General features: G+C 37.9%; 1 protein-coding gene across 2 annotated transcripts; it reads right to left on the reverse strand.

The window, feature by feature from the left end:
• Positions 1-1,371: 1,371 nt before the first annotated feature.
• Positions 1,372-10,269, reverse strand: DTD2 (D-aminoacyl-tRNA deacylase 2). Of its 2 annotated transcripts, none has more exons than XM_088058380.1 (3): positions 10,138-10,269; positions 4,695-4,764; positions 1,372-2,664 (listed from the first exon to the last, which is right to left on the reverse strand). In XM_088058380.1, exons 1-3 carry the CDS (start codon positions 10,243-10,245, stop codon positions 2,411-2,413), a joined length of 432 nt encoding a protein of 143 aa, XP_087914506.1. In that variant the 5' UTR covers positions 10,246-10,269; the 3' UTR covers positions 1,372-2,410. The 2 variants fall into 2 exon arrangements, with proteins under 2 accessions (XP_087914506.1, XP_005520366.2); XM_005520309.3 differs by having other exon boundaries at positions 1,372-2,736.
• Positions 10,270-19,790: the final 9,521 nt, after the last annotated feature.

A 19,790-nucleotide genomic window follows, 5' to 3' on the forward strand; every position in this document is an offset into this window, starting at 1 on the left:
TTATTTCAAGGAAGTGGGAAATATTAAGCATCTTCTAATAGATATTCTCTAAGTATAGAACAGGATAATTATCTGAGTTTTTGTCTAGTCATATTACAGAAACTATTTAAAGCAGAGTCAAGTCATTTGTTTAAAGTGTATATTCATGGTTGAAGGGAATAAGCATTTGGCTTTGAAAAACTCATTTTAATCAATCTTTTTTATCAGTATGGTCCAGCATGTTATTCAGAAATGGCTTTCTTCAGTAAATGGATTGTGAATCAATAGTAGTTATAAATAAAGCAGTACAAAGGGCACCAACATTCAACAAGCTGCCAATCCCTGGAGCAGAGGATGGCAGAAGTCAGTATTCCAAGATGGATACACAAATAAAATGTGCAGATAATAAATAAATATCCATCTTTTTACAACCATTTCAGAGTTCCAACTTGTCCTAAGAACGACTGAAATGCACATTAGTTTTTATGTGCTTTATATGACAGACCACAATGAAATGGAGTTTGGTTTGAAGTCTGTTTTTCACTAAACATTTTCAAGCTTATCCCTCATAGAATATTAGAGTACTTTTAAATATAGAGAATTAATTGCCAGGCTGCCAAAGATCTTTCTGGAGACATGAAATAAATGAAAAGCTGCAGACTTGTATTATACCTCAAAGGATCAATTCCTGTAAGATCAGTGAAAAGTGGTATTACTCAGCATTTTTCAGGATTTGACCTCCAACAGAAAGAGGAACTACAATGTTTTTTCAAGCACACAGATGATAATGAATTTGTATTAGTCATTTGCATCAGGACAATATCATTTAAGTGCTGCTAGTAGGAACTTTGAACATGACTCATATTGTGACTGTCATAAATGTTAATTATTAATGAATAAATATGTCATTTGGGTCCTAAAAGTTAATATGTCCAGGCCATTTGTGTAAATGGTTGTTTTCAACTGTGAGAATGTCAGTTGCCAGGAATTCAATATTCTTTTTTATTTGATAATTATTAACCATATATTATGCTAACCTTAAAAAAAAATCTCATTACTCTCTTACCAAAACTATAAGGTTCTTCTGTTAAAAAAAAGTGATTGTTATGGCACAGTTTGAGCCTACAGATTACACATTCAGTGTTTTGTACAAAATAAAGATAAGGACAGAGTATTTGTAACTACCGGCCTACAATTTAGGATTGTGCAAGGTACCATCCTCACTAACCATAAGTTTTTACATATCTTCAAGAACAACAACTTCTTCAAATGGCAGTTCTGGAAAATTGCCGCAAACCATATAAATGTCTGATTTCATTTTGAACCCTTCTAAACCATAATGCTGCATTAAAAACTTGAAGAAACTTGATTCACAGGATGAACACATTTGAATCAGTTTTGAATTTGCCACATTTTAATATAGCTGTTCTGTTCTTCCTTTCAAGACAATTTCCCATGGTATCTTCTTAACACCATCTGTTAATAATGTTTATAACAGAACTGCATAGGGGGCCAGCTGGGAAGGGGGCCCCAAATGTACCAATACATTTTTCTATAAAAGGAAAGCTAGTCTCTGCCTAGCAGATTCAATGGACAAAAAGCTGGAAGGAAGCAATAGGGGAAGAGGGAACAATGAGATGGCAGCGTACATTGTATCATCTTTATTTTTGTTTTCATTTGAATGTTTATGTTCTTTTCCTGAGGCTCTGTTATGAAAGAATTGAGTAGACAGCAAGACCACAGTAACAAGGACATAGACCAAGCTATAGCAGGCAGCCTATCAAAACACATCAGAGATTTCAAAATGCAAACTTCAAGCAAGCAATTCAGTGATACTGGTTTCTAGATGTGCCTCACTTATTTTTCCCTGCATAGCCCATGATCAGTCCCGTACTACCTTAAGTCTTCCACCCTTACACACTCAGGTTGAGGGGGATGGATTTTCTTATTTAATACTTACTCTCTAAGAGGCTAAAATTCAGTGAATCTGTTTTCAATACATTAGTTAGTTAGAAAGCACTGTCATTTTATAGATAGAAAACATAAAGGTAAAAATTGACGTAAGTACATCTAAAGTATTCTTTTTTCACCTATAAACCACTTCTTCAAGCTATACATGTAATACTTCTTTCATTATTATTTAGTAAAAAATGATTGCATTATCCCATCTTTGTTGATGTTTTGAATTATTGGATCAATATTAACAAATATTTTGAGCACACTTCAGATGCATATGAATAACAAACATGTACCCATTACAGCAAGGCAGTCTCAAGGGGGAATTCACTGGGATTGGCAAAACCAGTGCAGATGAGTGAAAGTAATTTTAAAACTATCTCCCAAGGCAATCAAGCACTTTAATGCTTAGGAGAAAAAAAACCAAAAACAAACAAAAGACACCAGTACTGTATTCGGGATATAATTTACTTTTTCAAAATTCAATCAGATGAGTGTAAGGTCCATTTGTATCCAGTTTTAACACCTGCCTGTTTCCATATGTGCCATGCTTGACAAGAACACCAGCTTCCATGCATTTGGCACTGGCAGCCAGTTCTTTTTCACACAAAGTCACAAACTGAGAATAAAGTTCCAACCCTTTTTCTTTTTCAATGTTTGCATGGTACTGCATCCTTCTTCCCTTTGGTTTACCACCTAGGGTAGCTTGTGGTATGATGAGTACGTCGCCTGGTAAATCAAGAACAGAGACAAACTCGCCATTTTCGTTTTCACTTAATTTAACATTCAATAGTGTATCGACTGCAAATAAAAACAAAATAAGAGTTAGTATAACTGAAGTGAATTAAACAGGACATCATGAACAAGATCCAACAAAAGTTTTGATGTGTGACAAACCACTGAGTAAAATAAACTGTTTATTAATGAACTGGAATGTAGACAATCAATAAATACTTAACCAACTAATGTGTCTGAGTATTGTGAGGAATATGAAGGATATTAACAGCATATGTCTGAAGTTCTATTTTGGGGGGAAGCGATTTGCTGTCTAAAATCCTAAAGTTGATCCTAGTTGGACACCCCCAAAAGAACCCAGGATGCAATTGGTGAGCCTTCCTTAATTGCTTGATATTCAAAAAAGGCAGCATTTGCACAACACTCCACACTACAGCACACAGCATCCTCAGTGCACTTTGAAGAGCGTTCTGCCCTGACTCTCTTTTCATGCTGGTTGCAGGTGTTTGCAGCAGGACCCAGCACTGAGCCGAGTTGAAGGCACAGCTTCACGGTTTGGTCTCAAGTAGAGCAAGTGTCCTTCAGCTCTCCACTTTTAGACATGCAGCAACCAATTTGTCACTTGACACAGGAGGTGGGCAGGAAGGTCACATGCAATTTAGTTTATAAGCCAGAACATATAAACTTGCAAATAAAATCAATGCATTTACTAACTTTAGTTTTTCTCATGTTTCTATATCAAGTCAAATCATTACCCCGACTCTGTAAAAGGTGGGAGGATACTAGTCATACCTCCAAACTCTAAACACAAATGTTTAGAATCAGGGGAATGTTGTTAGAAGCAAAAACAGCTGAGTTGTCATTTAAGAACCAGACCCACACACTTAAACAGATTCAAAATATATTTAGGAAACAATATTCTCTAAAACAGGCACTCAAGGAGGATGGTCCTAGAGGAATCTCCTGACAGGAAACAGAACTTTCTTTTTCTGGCCTGTTTTAGCTGCCCCACAGCTGAAAATGTAATTATTCTCAAGCAACATTCTCATCAAAATCTTACTAGCACAAACTAAATTTTTATATCATAGATTTAAATATTTAGCATTACAGAAGGACTGTGCCCCCCAAGACCAAGACAGAACCCCCCAGGAGTTGCTCTTAGAATTTTTAATAGCACCTGTACTTGTGCACTACTGGTCCCAGTCAGTAGCCTGAAACAGACTGAAATAGTGAAATATTGTTACACAACCTTTAGCCAAATCACTAGTACCAGCCAGCCACAGGGAAGAAAAGGGGCACTTTTATCTGGAATGTATGGAATCACAGAATTTCCCAGGGGAACCAGTGCTACTGATGGAGGAAAGGAGGGAGAAGAAATGACATAAAAGTAAAAAAAACCCAAAAAACCAGAACAACAACAAAAAAATCAAGCCAAAACAGCATTGGGTAAAGACAAAAATTGCTATTATTTGACCTTATCCACAGCATCTTCTCTGCTTCAACGTAAATGTTAAAGTGCATGTGGAGAAGAAGGTAAGAATTGCAGATGCTGCTGTTACTGCTTCTGAACCAGAAAACTGCACAGGCTAACAGTGTATGTAAGCACTGCTGAAGTGAGATGGGAAAGACACTGTTTCATTATCCATACAACTCCCTCTACCGGCTGTTAAATATCCTGCACATACAGTCAGATCAGTGTTAAAATACTATCAAATCAAGCCATGAACTATTTGAAATTCAGCTCTGTCCTGGACTGAACCTATTGCCACAAACAGAAGGTGCAACATTTTCTTCGTTTCCTATAAAGTGATCAGGGAAATTTCTTTTCTAGGTTGGTAATGAACAGATAGACAAAGAGGCATGGACAACTGTCAAAAGAAACAGACAAACTGTTCTTTCAGCCAGGTTATTGACTTAGAATAATGCCATCTCATGGTTTATCCAAATGGTTGCTACCTTCTCTGCCTCAACTGCTTTTCTTCTTTTTTCAAACAATACAATAATGTATATGGATTATATCATACCAATTTTTGGGACAAGATCCTCATCAGCACCTTTGAAGAAGCATATGTAGATAACAAGCCCTCTCTGGATCTACAAAAGATTACAGAAAACTATGTCAATATTTCTCATTATCTATGATGCATGCTTATCATTAAATCTGGTATAAAAAAATGACAAAACCACATAACAGACAAAGGTTGAAAGAGTAGTTTTAGTTTAGAATAACTTCAGACATTAAGTTTACACACCACACTGTGGAAGATATATACCGATTATCTGCACAATGCTTCTACATACAATTAAGACAATTTATTAGCTCCATGTGAAGCCAAATTTAGCTGGAATGTAAAGTATACAGTATTAACATAGATGAGGTGACAAGATGAATTAGTATACTTAAATGCAGTAAAGAAATAATTTAATTAAGAAGTAATTTAAACTTTTTCCTATCAAATGTACAGTTAAAATAATTTTCAGTGTGAATTATGATATTATTTCCAATTACGAAACATGAAAAACACCACAGGACTTGTCAAAGAACTGCATTTTATTTTGATGTTGAAAGTAATCTAGTACAATATAATTCTGAAAAAAACACAGTCTGGTAATTAAATATCTAAATATGACGACCAACAAATGTGAACTTGTTCAGAATATGATAAAGTTGTTCAAAATACTACTTATCAGCTTAGATAAAATCTAACTGGCAAAATGGAACCTTTCAGCTGATTGGTATAAAGGATATGCCACATCTTCAGCATTCAGAGACTACTTGTAAGAATTATATATTTGAGGAAAGAACTGTGCCTCTGCTGAGGAGAAAGCATAAGAAAACTCTTGTGTAGTTCTTCTGCTCACTTGGTTAGTCCATAAGGAATGCACATGCAACAACCCATGCTTTATTAAGCCAAACTGATAGGCTCTGCAGCCAGCAGCAACTGTCTCACGCAAAACTATACCTGCATGGCTTAACTTCTCTGGGAAAAAACCCAAAGTATCCACAGACAGTGGACATAAAGAAACCTCCCCGCTTCTTTGTCAAGAATAAGTATATTTTTAATATTGTTGGAGGAAACATAAACGTCAACTTGTGAAATGCCACTGAAGAGATGTTAAATAGGTTGGGACAGGTATTACTATCAATGCTGTCAAAGCAAAATGATAGAAAATGTGAATAGTTTCTAAAAAACCACTTTTTTAAAAAACAATTTCCTCTATTTGTTTTTTCCCCTGTTCTTTGCACAATAAAGATTTTTGGTGAAGAAATCTTAGCTATACACATGAGATTTTTTCCCTTTGTTACTGCAGAGATTAAATTAAATGCTCAAGGCAATGACTGAGAAAAGCTATGCCTTCTCAACTATTTTTCTAATAACTAACTTCTGAAAAAAGAGAATGCTCTTTGTGGCCAAAATGTCACATGCTGAGAACTTTCAAAAGATTTAAATGGTTCCTTTCAAAACTCGATATGACTATTGCAGAATATTATACAGATTCCCAAATGATAGCCATATTTAATAAACACTGTAAGAAATTTGATGGCCAGAACCTCAAATGACGTTTCAAATCATCTGTTCAAATAAGGGAGAGAAATGCAGACTGACATACATTAGATATCCTTACATGTTTAGCTAAATATTAGTTTCAGAAACAGACCGTGTCAGGATATTAGTAAGTAACAATAATGCACAAATAGCTACTAATAAAAATATTTTTTATAAAATAGGCAGAATTTATTTATATTGCATACGTCTAACTCCAGCATTAGAAATAAGTGACTGTGATACAGCACACATCACAGAAAATAATTTTAATTCTGAGAGTTGTGAGTCTTTTTTTTGTTCAGTCTCACAGCAGTAATGACATTCTGCAGGCAGCTCGTTTAAAGACACTAAAAAGTGACCCCTGCAAGTCTGAAGGCCAGACAGATACAGACTAAGTAAAATAAATCATGATTTTTCCAGCCTCTGCCCTTATTTGATGTTTGCTTTTGAATAAACGATTTCTCATAAGGATGAGACATACATATTGAAGAAAAATAGAGGGACAGGAGATTAAATGAGAAAACAATTCAGATATAAGTTAAAGCTGATAGAGGATGCTTCTATTTATACTGCACGTTTATGGTCTTCTAGAACATTTACAACCATGATATAGTTGAAAGCTATGCAACTATTTGTAAACTGAAACTTACGGTTTCAATTATGACTGAAAACTGTGGTTCAACATGTGCAGCCATGTTTCAACCCCTTGTTAAGTCTTACTTTGTTCTTAGTTGAATAGAAGATGTAAAATTGAATGCAATTACAAGACCAAACCTAATAACATATGTCAGTCTGACCTTATATGAGTGTTCCAGGTGTCCTAAAACCCGTGCTCAGTGTCAATGTAATGTGAAAACTTTTTGAACCAAAGCAAAACCATTGCCATTGCTGCAGGTCCTCTGTAACCTATCAAAGCCTAGTTGACTGCTACTCATACCTATATTTAATGCACAAAAATTCGAGCAAAATAACACAAGATCATAAATTCAACATGCTGGTGTGCAAACAGCCACTGCAAGGAATTTAACAGTGACAGAACAGGAAAGCTGTGCTCTATGTGGATCTACTGTGAGCAGTTAAATGCCTACAATGAACAAACCAGCAAAGCAAGATACTCTGCAACACTGTCATTTATTATTCAGCTGGCTTAAGTAATCCTCAGATCAGGCAACCTGCACCATGAAGTGCTGAAGTACTGTATGGCCCCAATGCCATACAGAGAGCCTAGCAATGCTGCCTCCAAACGATGCTTTTTAGCTCTTTTGCAGGAAAAAACAAACAACTGACTCCTTCCTTGCCCTCCTTACTAAATACATTAATCTGTATTTCTCAGGATTTCATTAGCAAAACTGAAATATATTCTGCAAAATATTATCTCTACCTTTTACTATTTTTTCCTCCAGGAAAGTGCAATGGCTAATAAAAACAGTGGTACTTTGTAATTCTTAGAAAGTCAGTTTGTGAAACCAATTTACATAAATTATTCTGTGACATTTCCATTTCAAGTTCAGCTTTATTACCCCCTGGGAAGATTTCTTCATATTTCTTATATTCAGTGCAGCAAAGAGAGATTACATCATCTGCCACAGGTCACAGAACAAGTCTGTGCCTGGTATTTTGCACCTCTTTTTTGCCATAGTAACCAGAAAACAAGTCAAGGGAAGTAAGATAAGGAAAAGACAATTTTCCTTGCATAAAGTGTAGGCACTTATACTTTTTAGCTGAATATTCATTTTATGTTTACTTTTCTCCCACAGTTATGAAATACACCAAACCTTACCTTATTTCACCCCTACCTTTACAAGAATAATTCAGTTTTTTCTTCCTATTTTGCTGTATACCTAAACCTTTTATGGAGGGTATGTAACTAAAATTCTCCATAAATAAGACATCCTATGCACAATAACCATCAACAGGCCAAAAAACTTAATCATGAAAACACAATGAAGGCAGAGATTCATGTATTAACTACACTCCTAACCTTTTTGCAGATAAAGAACATCTGCTCTGAAGTTCCTAAAGTACCTACAGGGGTCTCTTACAGTTCAGAAGCTGTTCAAAACTACCCACATAATATGCCATTTATAGTATGCTAGAAATGTCTCAAGGTGAGGTCCTACTTTTAATTGGTCATAAAACATCAGGAATGCACTGGTTGATGTAAGTAATAGTTGATGAGGATTATTTTTGTGGTTTTGGGTTGACATGCAAAAATAGGGAGGAAAATTACCCCACCAGAAAATGTCAGCAGCAAAATTTCCTTCCAATGTCCTCTAAATTAGTCATACTAGAGAAAGTATAAACTTACAATTGCCTTTTTTTCTGTATGGTGACTAGTTATTGTTAAAACAGACTTCTGTCAAAAAGCCCCAGGTACCTGGGAAAGATTCCCAACTACCCATGACAAATATTAGTAAGGTTCATGTCTCAAAAATATCTGCTGGAGACCACCAAAATCTTTTTCAGATTGCTTTAGTGCTATTACTTTACTAGTGATTTTGCAAATTAGAGAGATAAAATACATAACCTCCTTGAAGCAAAGTTATTCATATCTCTCAACCACAACATGTACCTTTTAAGATAAATTGCATTTCTGCTTTTCTTTACTAGATCTACAATTACTTCTGTGATTAGCAAGCTAGAAATAGGTTATTTCTCCTATACTTAATTTATGCTGGGCTCAGTGAATTTTATTGTAATTAACCTTATACTGATAGGTTAATAATGCAATATACACAGACCCACTACGTCTGGGAAAACAGTATCTGTGAGACGACACCTGTCTCCTCCCAGTAAAACATTCTGGCTTCCCAGACCATACTGCAGAAACTAGTTCTGCTGGATCCACCTGCCCCTTCTGAACAAGGAGAGAAATGTTTTAAGGCTAACGTGAAAGGCAAATAGTGAACTCTCTTCAGATCTGTTGAATGAATGCATAAACCCTTTAACCATGCTAGAACTTTTACTTTTTAAAATTTATGCAAGCCCCTTCTGTCGTAATAGTTTTTAAAAAGGTCAAAAGATGAAACAAAAAAAACCCCATGGGCTAAATAGCTGACAGTGGCAATAAGTTATTCTAGTGTAGGTGATTCACAAATAATGACAACTACATCACGGCAGTGCATTCCAAAGGGCAGCCTTCATGCTTTGGTAAAGAGCCCTGGGCTGCATGCACAGCACATGGACCAAAGAGCCTGCAGAGCTACCTACCTTCCCCAGAAGACTGTGAGAGGAAACGGGGAAAACCACAATGTTTTCTTTAACTAGTGTAGTGGTCTACATGCTAAATTTAATTTTTACTTAGGGTCCTGGAAAAAAAACCAACAATCCAAACAACATCAGAACTATTGCTGCCATAGTCCCATTGCCCTACCTGGCCTTTCTTCTCAAGTTAACACTACCACACAACAAATAAGGCCGACAGCTGAGCCCACCAGCCAAGGTTGCAGTGTTTCTGTGAAAGTGTGTTTAAGAAAAGAAGGAACAACACAGTTAGAAGGGAAGTGTTTGCTCATGGAGCAGTTGTGCTCATGGAGCAGTTGTACTCCTGAAGAGACTGCTGCCTACGGAGGACTCTTGCAGACGACAGGGAGAAAGAGCAGCAGAGAGAAACGGCTGTGCGCCGACCTCGGCCTCCTACTGCTTGTCCCTCTGGCGAAGGGGCTGACCGCAACCTTTGCAGATAACCGGGGGGCGAGGAGAGTGCCCTGGAGCTGAAGAGACGAGGTTGGAAACCCGCCCGAAGCGCAGCGTAGCCCGGAAAAGGAGCAGAGGCTGTTCCTCTGAGACGGCCGAACGCCCACCCTCTCCCCGCCGGCGCACGCGCGCAGGGGACGGAGCGCTTTCCCGCTGGCCGCCCCGAGCAGCCCCGCTCCGCGGGGAGAGCAGCGATGCCGAGGGCAGAGGCGGCTCACGTTACCTCCACCCACTGGGCCTCGCAGCCGCGCTCCGGCGGCCGCACCTGCAGGCGGGCGGAGAGACTCTGCTGCAGCAGGGCCCGGGCCCGCACCGGCCGCGCCGCCGCCATGGCGGGTCCGCAGCGCTGAGGGCGGGTCGGGCCACGCCTTTCCGGCAGCGGCAGCGGCTGGAGCCCGCGGGGCACGGCGGCGGGACCTGGTGCGGATGGTTAAACGGGGGTTTCTGATCTGCCCCGTTTATGGAGGGGGCTGAATACAAACTTTGGAACAGAATTAAACAAAGTGTTTCCGCAGCTCTACTTACCGATGCCCCAGTAGCTAGCAGGAAGCGGGCTTTGGTTTCTTAGTTTAGTGAGAAATTAAAGATCTCCTTGTCTTCTGGTGGGGAAATGTTACTTGTTTGTGATAAGAGCAGCATGCTGTATAGTTTATGCACGGAAAAGAAAATTAGAATATTGTTTGTTATTTCATTACTTGTTTGTGTTTCGGGTGGCTGAGATCAGTCTATCAAGCTGGAGTATTTCTCTTCAATGATACTGCATTGGAGCAGAGGGAAAGAAAAGTTAAAAGGGATCTGGATAGCTAGTGATCCAAATCATCAGGGAAAAAGAAGTGCATAGATTTGGAATGAACTTCCACTGCTAATGGGGATGGTTAAAATACTTCAAGTTGTTCTTTTATTATCTTCCAGGTTTTTGGCCATATAACCTGATACTCCTTGAACAGCTCCAAAACTGAAAGCGTTGTGTCTTTCTCCCATACATGAATTATGACAAAGACAAGTTTTGAACAATTCTGCCTTCATTCAAGTCAGGATAGAATGATATGGAATTCAGTATCTCTCTCCAAATTAATTTTATGACTGAAGATTTTATTTTTACAACTGTGTTTTAAAAATAGTGGTTTTTAGAAAATAAAAGAGTTAATATATAGCAGTGTAAGAAGCTGAATTTTAGTACCTGGAGTCAATCATAGTGTAAGATTACCAAAGATCCCTATTGAACAGCAAGGGCCAATATGCACTTCCAAACAACCAGTGTTACACATAGGGATATGTTTGGCTTCTGTCTGTCATTTTAAAAGAAGATTCTTGATGTGTGCTCTAAGAGGTTGCTCTTCTGTTCTTCCTGGAAGAACAGAAAATTGCACTAGGTTGTTAGTGTATGAAGTTGCTTATTTTTGCTAGCTGTAGGGTATTGTAAAATACATTTTTATTTAAACTCAGCTAATTTTATTTAAAATACCTCCTGTTTATTTACTTGAAAGCAGTATCCCCAGACTCATTAAAAAGACTAATGAGGTAGAAATCCATTTAAAATGAGAGGGTTTTCCATATATATTTGTGATTTAAATTGATTGTTAAGGAAAATGGATTTTGCTACGGTCTGAGCAAATTATAATCAGCAGATTATAGAGAGATACTAATATATAAGGATATTGATTGTTATTTGGTGCTGTGCCATTATTTACACCAAGATTTGATGGAGAACATTTATTCATGTGCAAGTTTCAATACAAATGCCTGTGAAACATTGCATAGGAAAAATTGGTACAACATCACTGTTTATTTGTGGATTCTTGGTGGAATTATGTTGTATTTTCCTTGGGAAGCCAAATAATTCTGTTGCACCTTGAATTTCTTGAATCTTAATGGCCTATTGTTAGATTAAGGGCCTCTCTTTTTATGCCAAAGAATGATAGTAAATTTACTGGATAAATTTAGGTGTGGATTTGGGTTTGTCTGTGGGCTTTATATAAAATCTCATCTCCTGACATCTAAAGAATACATCCATGTGTAAAATATACTGGTATTTTTATCAAGTACTATAGAAAGACATTTTTCTGCATGTTTTGGATTTGACAGTTGTCCCAGAATATTTCCTGTATCCTCTCTGCTTGTTGTCACTGGATCTGAAAGTAAGTATTTTGAGAATGGTACCCAAAATACATTTCTGGTTATTTTCAGATCATTTCTCCTTCAGAGGGGCAGATGGCGTCTCACAAATTGCAGTGGAGGTGTGTTTTCCCTTACCCTTTGTGGGAATGGTTAGGTGTCTGAGTTCAGGAAGTGTTTGGACAACACTCTAAGGCACATAGTGTGATTCTTGAGGTGTCCTGTGCAGGGCCAGGAGTTGGAAAATCTAATTGGTCCCTTCCAACTCAGCATATCCTGTGATTCTGTGATTCTATGCATATTTGGAACAAAACCTTTTGTCAAGAGGTGGGTGGATGGTGGAAGGAAGTTCTGCCTGTGCGGGGACTTGGCTTTCTCCTTCTCTTTCATTACTAAAATAATCTCAAGTGGTTGAATTCTTCCCTGGGGATGTTTTTTGGGGGTTTTTGTTGTTATTAAGTTTGATGTTGCATACCATTTGGCAGGGGCAGGAGTTGACTGGACCTTTGAAGGGACAAGATGTTTCCTTTGTTTATGGTGTCTGAAACATGATCAGTGGTCTTTCATGCAGCTATCACATCAACAGAGTTGGCCCTATCTGTTTTGAAGAGAAACTATACAAAGCTGCAGCGGCACTTGGATAGCAAAGATACAAAGTAGGTTGCCGGCAAGGCTTATGCCTTGGAAGAACTACCTCCTTTGGGACAGATGTAGCTGAAAGTGTCAAGGGAAAAATTAGATTTCAACATTTCATTTTCTCCATTTCCAAATGTGGAACTCTTCCCTTGCAAAACAAACCAAAAAATTTCAATCACTTAGAATAATTTAGTAAAAATCATGGGTGGGGGCCACTACTGGTGTGAAGGGTGAGACAGAATCGATGGATGTCCTTGTGCCAGCCATTAAAGATTGCTGTTAAAAGATTCATCATCAGAGAATGTCCTGGAAAGTGGAATTTGCAACAATGAATTGCAAATTTCTATCACAAGGTAAAGATATTTCCACAAAATAATTTGTAAACTAAGATGAATGTTGAAATAAAGTACAATTTTAATTTGGCCATGTTGAAACAACAGGTCAATGATCAAAGAAATCAAAAAAGATATTGTTTATCTTTAGTTCAAGATGTTTAAACTGCCATAGGACAGCTCAGAATGTTAGTGTGATTTATTTCTGAAGTGATCTTTATGATCATACATCTTGAACTGAGTCAAGTCCTTTGCTTTCTATTGATGGATGACCTATTTTTCTTCCTCTTTTCTCCCAGTTTACTAATTTTGTTTCTCTTTTTGAGCTACTTGCCTTATCAAAAATAGCACAAATAGGTTCTCTGGCTCCTATATTTGGTGATTACTTTTCGTAGCCTATTTCACAGTCTAGTTCAAGACCCAGTTAAGCCTACTGCAGCCTCAGAAGTGTTAGCTGAAATGCTGATTAGCTAGAAGAGACAAGGTACTGCTCAACAGTGGTGTGGGTGCAGAGAGGATTAGCGAGTGGTGTTAGAATAATTTTACTGTCTAAGACATGTTATGATGACTGTATTTAGTACTGACTTATTCAAAGTACTGTCCAGAGGTTAGGACTATGTCTGCCTCCCAACCATCATCCTCCTTCCTCCAGAGGTATTTAAATAAGAAAAGCAAAGAGGGCATAAAGAATTTCCCTAGTACAAGTCAGACAGCAGAAATGAACAGTCCTGTCAGTCAAAGACCACAATTATTGCTCAATGCCTGTGCAGACTACCAGAAACAGCTCTTCCAGAGAAGACACAGAATGAAGACTGTCATACACTTTGCCTTCCAAACTGCCCCCTAGGTCTGTTTAGCATTTGAAAGAACCATTGCAGACTTCTGGGGGAAGTTGAGAGGAGGATGGTACTGTGGTTTTTATCTTTGTGCTTTGCACCATACCTCTGAGGAAGGTCTTGGCTTCTTCAGCTCCAGTTCTGTAGCATCAGAATTGGTCCACCTCCAGCTCTTCCAGCAGAGCCAATTTAGTGTCCCCACAAATGTCAGAATTGTTTGCAGTGAAGGTTGGTATTCCTGTTGTGGAAGTACAGTTCTGTGATTTGAGTAGTTGATTTTATCCGCTAGTTGTGTTTAAAGAAAGCAACAGAAATTTAATACATGATTAAAAATAGATTAGTGTTTTGTTTAGTCCTTCATACAATTACAAAACAGATGCTGAAATTTGTTATAGCAATCAAAAGTTAATTAAACTTCTGAAAAAAATAGCAGATTCAATATGAAAGCTGTGTCAGATACAATTACTGTTTTTTATTGTGAGAAGCAGAAATTTGCATCTATTAGGGGGAGAAAAGTGGCCAGATAAAAGACACACAATCTACTTGCTTACTGGGATTGCCTAAAGGAAGGAAGAACAATATTAGTCAGTTTCTTTCTCATTGGGCCTGTGACATTTAGCTACTCTATTTTTTCCTGCTTGGGTGTCTCCTGAAGCAAATCTTTGTATGATTGACAGGCATTAATGTTAAAAGGACTTCTGTATCGTGCTACAGTAGAATCAACTGAGCAGTGGGGGTGGCCTACCTGCAGTACGCACCCGGGGTCTCACTGTAACACGGCAGACTGGTTAGAAGCAATATGTTTATTCTTTATTTACACAGAATTGACCTAATTCCATATGTCCATGTGCTCTTTCTTGTGCAGAGCCAGTCTTGAGAACCTCATTCTTAATTCTGGAATTCAGAGGGAGGCTGAACAGAGTCGTGAAGCTGACTCCATGAGGAGTCCCTGAAAGGTGAGCAATTTTCTGCTTTACCCAGGTTGATCCCTGCAGGTTTATCCAAAGGTACGTTATTCTCCAGTCTCCTGAGTTTGGGATCTGGGTTCTACACAGCAGGAGCACATGTCAACAGCTTGGGTGCAGGACAGTAGTGACTCAATGGTGAGGGAAGCAGCACCCAGCACTGAGCTAGAAAAGGGTAACCTTTTGGTCAGAGGGCCTGGAGCAAACAGGGTGGGAGTAATAGAGCTCATGACAGTGAACAGCTGTACAGGCTGTTTGCCATCCCTGAGCAAGCTCAGTAGGGCCACCCAGGCCACCCTTGACCAGTCAAAGTCAGCTTCTGCTTCTTGTTCTCTGTATGGAGCTGCTGACCACACATGAGTTCAGATCCTGGCACTGCTCTGGCAGGTGGGGATCCGGTTTGCTTCAAGCCCCTGAGCTAACCCATGCCTGGCTGATGTAGATGGGTGTTGCAAACTGGGTTCCTCCTGATGGAGGAGGTATTTAGAACAGGCACATTAGAGCACAGCTCCTAAATTATTTTCCTACCGTCAGGGTTGGTCTGCTGCATCCAAGGTGGATACTCCTCTACCCCTGCCTTGTAAAGGAATTAAAGTCTGTTCTGTCCAAGTATTGCTGCATCACTGCTCTTTTCACCTTATAAACACTTTTGCAATAGGAATTAGTACTACTGAATGTGGTTGTGTTACTTAATCCCACTTTTTTTTCATCTTCAGTGACAAATTTTGATGAAAATATAAGGATGTTGCTGCTATAGACGAAGATGCATCAGTATCTTCTAGCATCAGAAACTTGATTGTCCATGTTTTCACTAGTTGCCATGTGTAACATCAGAGTATTGACATAAAGCCTCATGTTACTAAAAATGGACATGAAATGAGATGTGGCTTTTTCTGTTCCTCTCACAAACAGTATGAGAGTCATTTATTATTCTCTCTGTACCTGGAGGACTCCTTGCCTCCAGTTACTGCTGAGTATGCAGGCATAATAAGGCTACATGTCATTTTTTTGCATTTATGTGGATGACTTTCGAAGTAAAACTCACCACAGCTTCAGGCCAAAAGCTTTCTCCTTGAGTCACAGCTCCTATCATTTTTCGCCCTCAGGCATACTGATCCTTAGCTAGTCAGGGAAGCATGCACACAAATGATAGGTCATTAGGAAATTCTCTGAATGGCAAACCTCTGAAGTCAGCCCATGTGTTATTTGCCATGCATCATGATAAAACTTGTGAGTTTTGAGGAGGCACCAATTATATGCTTGGTCTGCCATTTATGAGTTGTTGGAGCTGTTGTTTCCAGGACACAGCAACCTCTTTTCCAGCATAGTTTGGCAAGATTGCCAGAGCACAGTGAGCCAAGCAGGGATTGACAGATTTTGGCATTTTATTTCCTTTGGTGAAAGAATATTGCATTACAACACAAACTGGTACCTCAGTTTGCCATAGTACAGCATCATATACTGATACAGTGATGTTGATCTATGGGCTTTTCTTAAAATTATAATTTGGGAACTTGTTTCCCTTAGAACACTGTAACAACATTAGTAAACAAATGTAAGGCTTTCATCATTCAGCCTTTGGCTTTTTGATGGTTTGTTTCAGTAATACAATAGTAATATAATACAATAGCTATATATATATATAAAATCCTTTAATTTTTTTTAACCCACATACATAAAACGTGATCTTGGGAGGAAAAAGCAAATGTCTAATTCAGTGAGTTAAATAAGAAAAGATTGTAAATTCTAATGAATATTCATGTAGTCAAGATAATAAACATGTCAAGAAATGATGTGGCTTCCTGCTATGACTTCCAGTGTAGATTAACATGTTTCAAAGAGTAGCGTCAAAAATTGGTTTTTAATTTTTAATTTTCACACTTTCTCATAGCACCAATTTTTTTAATGCATGTTTCTGAATTGATTTAGGATGATACTACTAGTGTATTATTTGATAGCTCAGAAGCACTGCAATGATCGGATTTTTAACATATTCTTTGATTGGTTTATGTTTTTTTTAAGCTGTCGAAGAGTCACAGTTTCTTTTACAAAAGATGCTAAATTGCTGCTCAAGAATGGAAGTGAAACACTTTATCTTCCATATTTGATGTTATAAAAGAATAGAAATATAGTATTTGGTTTAACTTTTTCTTACAGAGCTTTTTATTTCACAGATAATTCTTGGAACTGCTGGAGACTTACATTTTTATGATTAACAGACTAAAACAATTACTCTGTAAGTTGGGATATTTTAATATCAATTACAGTTTAATCTTTCCTTAATTGGATACTCTGTTGCCCATAGGACAAAAAATAATCATATCTTCAAAGTAACAGTCCCAATGAGAGCCACATCCAGATTAAAAACTCCTTCATTTTTCATGCCCACAAATAAATCCCAGCACAAATATGACAAATTTTAGCTCCTGGCACAGAAAACACAGATCTAAATAATGCACTCTGGAGCTTAGAGAATAATTCAGCTCAGTTTCAGGTGAACCTCTAGGCTAAATCCACAGCAGGAAATACTCTTTGCCATTGCAACTCATCTTTACTCCCTGACATAATTTTAGCCAGGGTTTGCTCACTAACAAAAATATTCTGTTCCTGGTTCAGCAGTTAAGAACCAGTTAAGAACATCTGGTGTGGTGTAAAACATTCACAGCTGAGGATTAACCAGAGGATTGTGTTCCAAGAATCAGTGCTCTGGCTTCACAATGATGCCCTGCAGTTCTATATGACAGTGCTTCATACAGTGTACATTGACAACAAGAAGTGTTCTTGGATCTCAGTTATTTTCAGCCAAGATTGGTCCTTGCACACAAACCTCTGGAGAAGAGTGCTATAATTGTGTAAGGTTGTCGTAATTGTCTAAGTGGTCCATATACACCCAAAGTTTATTGGTGCCTTCTGGAATACCTTGCACTGCTATTACAGGGATTTATGAGGTAAGTATTGAATGGCTATGGAGCAAAACTGAACTAGTTTAGAACATTAACCAGATTTTAAAAATAATTACTATACACAAAAACCAGTAAAAATTGATGTATCAATCAGCATCATTGATCAAATAAGATTGATTGGCTACATAAAACTTATTTAGGCTCAGGTCTGATGTTAACAAAAATGCTTCCTGTAAAACAAGCTTGTTACTGAGAAAAATTAATGAAGAGCAGAATTAAAATAATTTCAGAAACTGAAACTGTGAATGTCATTATGACTCAGATCCATAGTGTCAAATGGTTTACTAAAGCTTTTAGGAAACTCATCATCTTTTTTATTCTGTATTTGTACAGTGTCTAAAGCAACAGGAGTCCTTCTGCCCCTAAGATTCTTACAATTGCAATTTATGTCCATTACTGAAAAAAACAAAATATATAGGAAAGAAGAAAAGAAAGAAAATGCCAGTCTTCCTTCAATGTTTGTAAAATATATGGCAAAGATTAGGAATAGTTTCAAAACCTTTGTTTCTATCTTCAGGTATGGAAATACTGTTAATATGTGTTAATTCCATTCATGCAAGGAATATCTATATATGTAAGGTACCTAAGAAAAATGATGTGGCTTTGTTACAGAAGGGCATATTCAACAAAATAAATCCCTTAATTTTCTGCACCACTTCCTAAAGGTTGGAAAAATCGCTGTAATATAAGCTGCATCTTCACTGTGATGTGATTGTTACTATAGGAAGCAATATTAACCTGAAGAACTTGATGACTGACTTCAGAAGAGTCTAGTGACAATTTAAATACGGTTTTCATCTCTTCTTGACTGTGAAGTATTGCACTGTTTAAAATTCCACAGGAAAGCAATATATAAACTAAATTGGTCTCAATTCTTTGAGACCTTCTTCCTGATTTAGTGAAACTGAATGAAAGCAAACAACTTCTTTTTCAGATTAAGGTTTGGCAAAGCTTTCACACTGGATGAAGCTACTTATGTGGTGTTATATTTATTGACAATACTAATACATATTATAAAGAAAAATTATTAAATTTCTTGTGTGTTTTCTTTGTGCTTGTTAAAGGTGTTGCATTTTCAAGTACTGCCATTCATAATAAACAGAAATTTTTTCTTAAACTACTTAACAGTCTATATGAAAACTGATGTAAACCTGCCTTGTTTTGAATGGATATTTGAAATCAGAATCTTTTAAAATCCCTTGATCCAAATTTACTTTGCAACAAGTGGGCATAACTGCCTCCATGCAGTGATGTAAGTGATGTTGACCTTGCTGTCTAAGCCTAGCAGGAAGAAGACTGTAGAGGAAAAATTCCAGTGAATGACATAGAGGTAATATCGCGATACAGTAGGACTCTCCTCATATACACCTGCAGTTTTCTCCTCTAATGCCTATTCCCTATTTACATATTTTTGAGATGTGCCTTATTGATAAATCTGGCCTGTAACCCCCAGGTATGTCACTGTGCCCCTGTGCACAAGCTCTGCCAAACTGACGCTGCTCTGTGTAGGACCAGATCAGTGTTTCAGCATTAAGTAAAGCAACGTAGAAGTTGCTTTAACTTCCATGAAGAGCACAGCAAAGATAATACAAAGAACTCACACCGGTAGGCATTTTGGCTTGGATTATTTTGCAACCTGATAGCTTGTCTACCCCACAGGAGAATGCTGTTTTGGCAAGAGCATGTTCTAGCATGGTGTCAGAGCTGCCAAAGGGAGGAGCGGCAGCTATCCTGAGACACAGTGCAAGGGCTGAGCCAGGAGGTAATGCTAAGAGCCTGATGCTCATAATCACCAAGTAATTATCACCACATGACAAAACAAGATTAAAAAGCATCACTTTAACCTTATTTATCTTAAAGGTACAAGGGCTGGCCAACCAGCCGGAGGGGACAAAAACCCCAGAATCTGAGACTCCCATGCCACACACACTCACCCTAGTATGCAGTGGTATACTATCCCTCTGTGGCCAAAGGTTGCAGGTCTGGTCATAAAGATAAAATGACTCCTTGGTTCTGAATAATTTTTCTT

Source organism: Pseudopodoces humilis, chromosome 7, assembly GCF_049639895.1.
Source record: "Pseudopodoces humilis isolate 2021_Gansu_Grassland_sample_001 chromosome 7, ASM4963989v1, whole genome shotgun sequence".
Lineage (NCBI taxonomy): Eukaryota > Metazoa > Chordata > Aves > Passeriformes > Paridae > Pseudopodoces > Pseudopodoces humilis.

What these genes read in the sequence shown, in the direction of transcription:
- DTD2 (XM_005520309.3), bottom strand. Translation starts at nt 10,245, where the DNA reads ATGGCGGCGGCGCGGCCGGTGCGGGCCCGGGCCCTGCTGCAGCAGAGT. An exon ending in GCGAGGCCCAGTGGGTGGAG is followed by an intron (nt 4,765 to 10,137) that starts GTAACGTGAGCC and finishes AATCTTTTGTAG; the next exon opens with ATCCAGAGAGGGCTTGTTAT. An exon ending in GGATCTTGTCCCAAAAATTG is followed by an intron (nt 2,737 to 4,694) that starts GTATGATATAAT and finishes TTTTATTTGCAG; the next exon opens with TCGATACACTATTGAATGTT.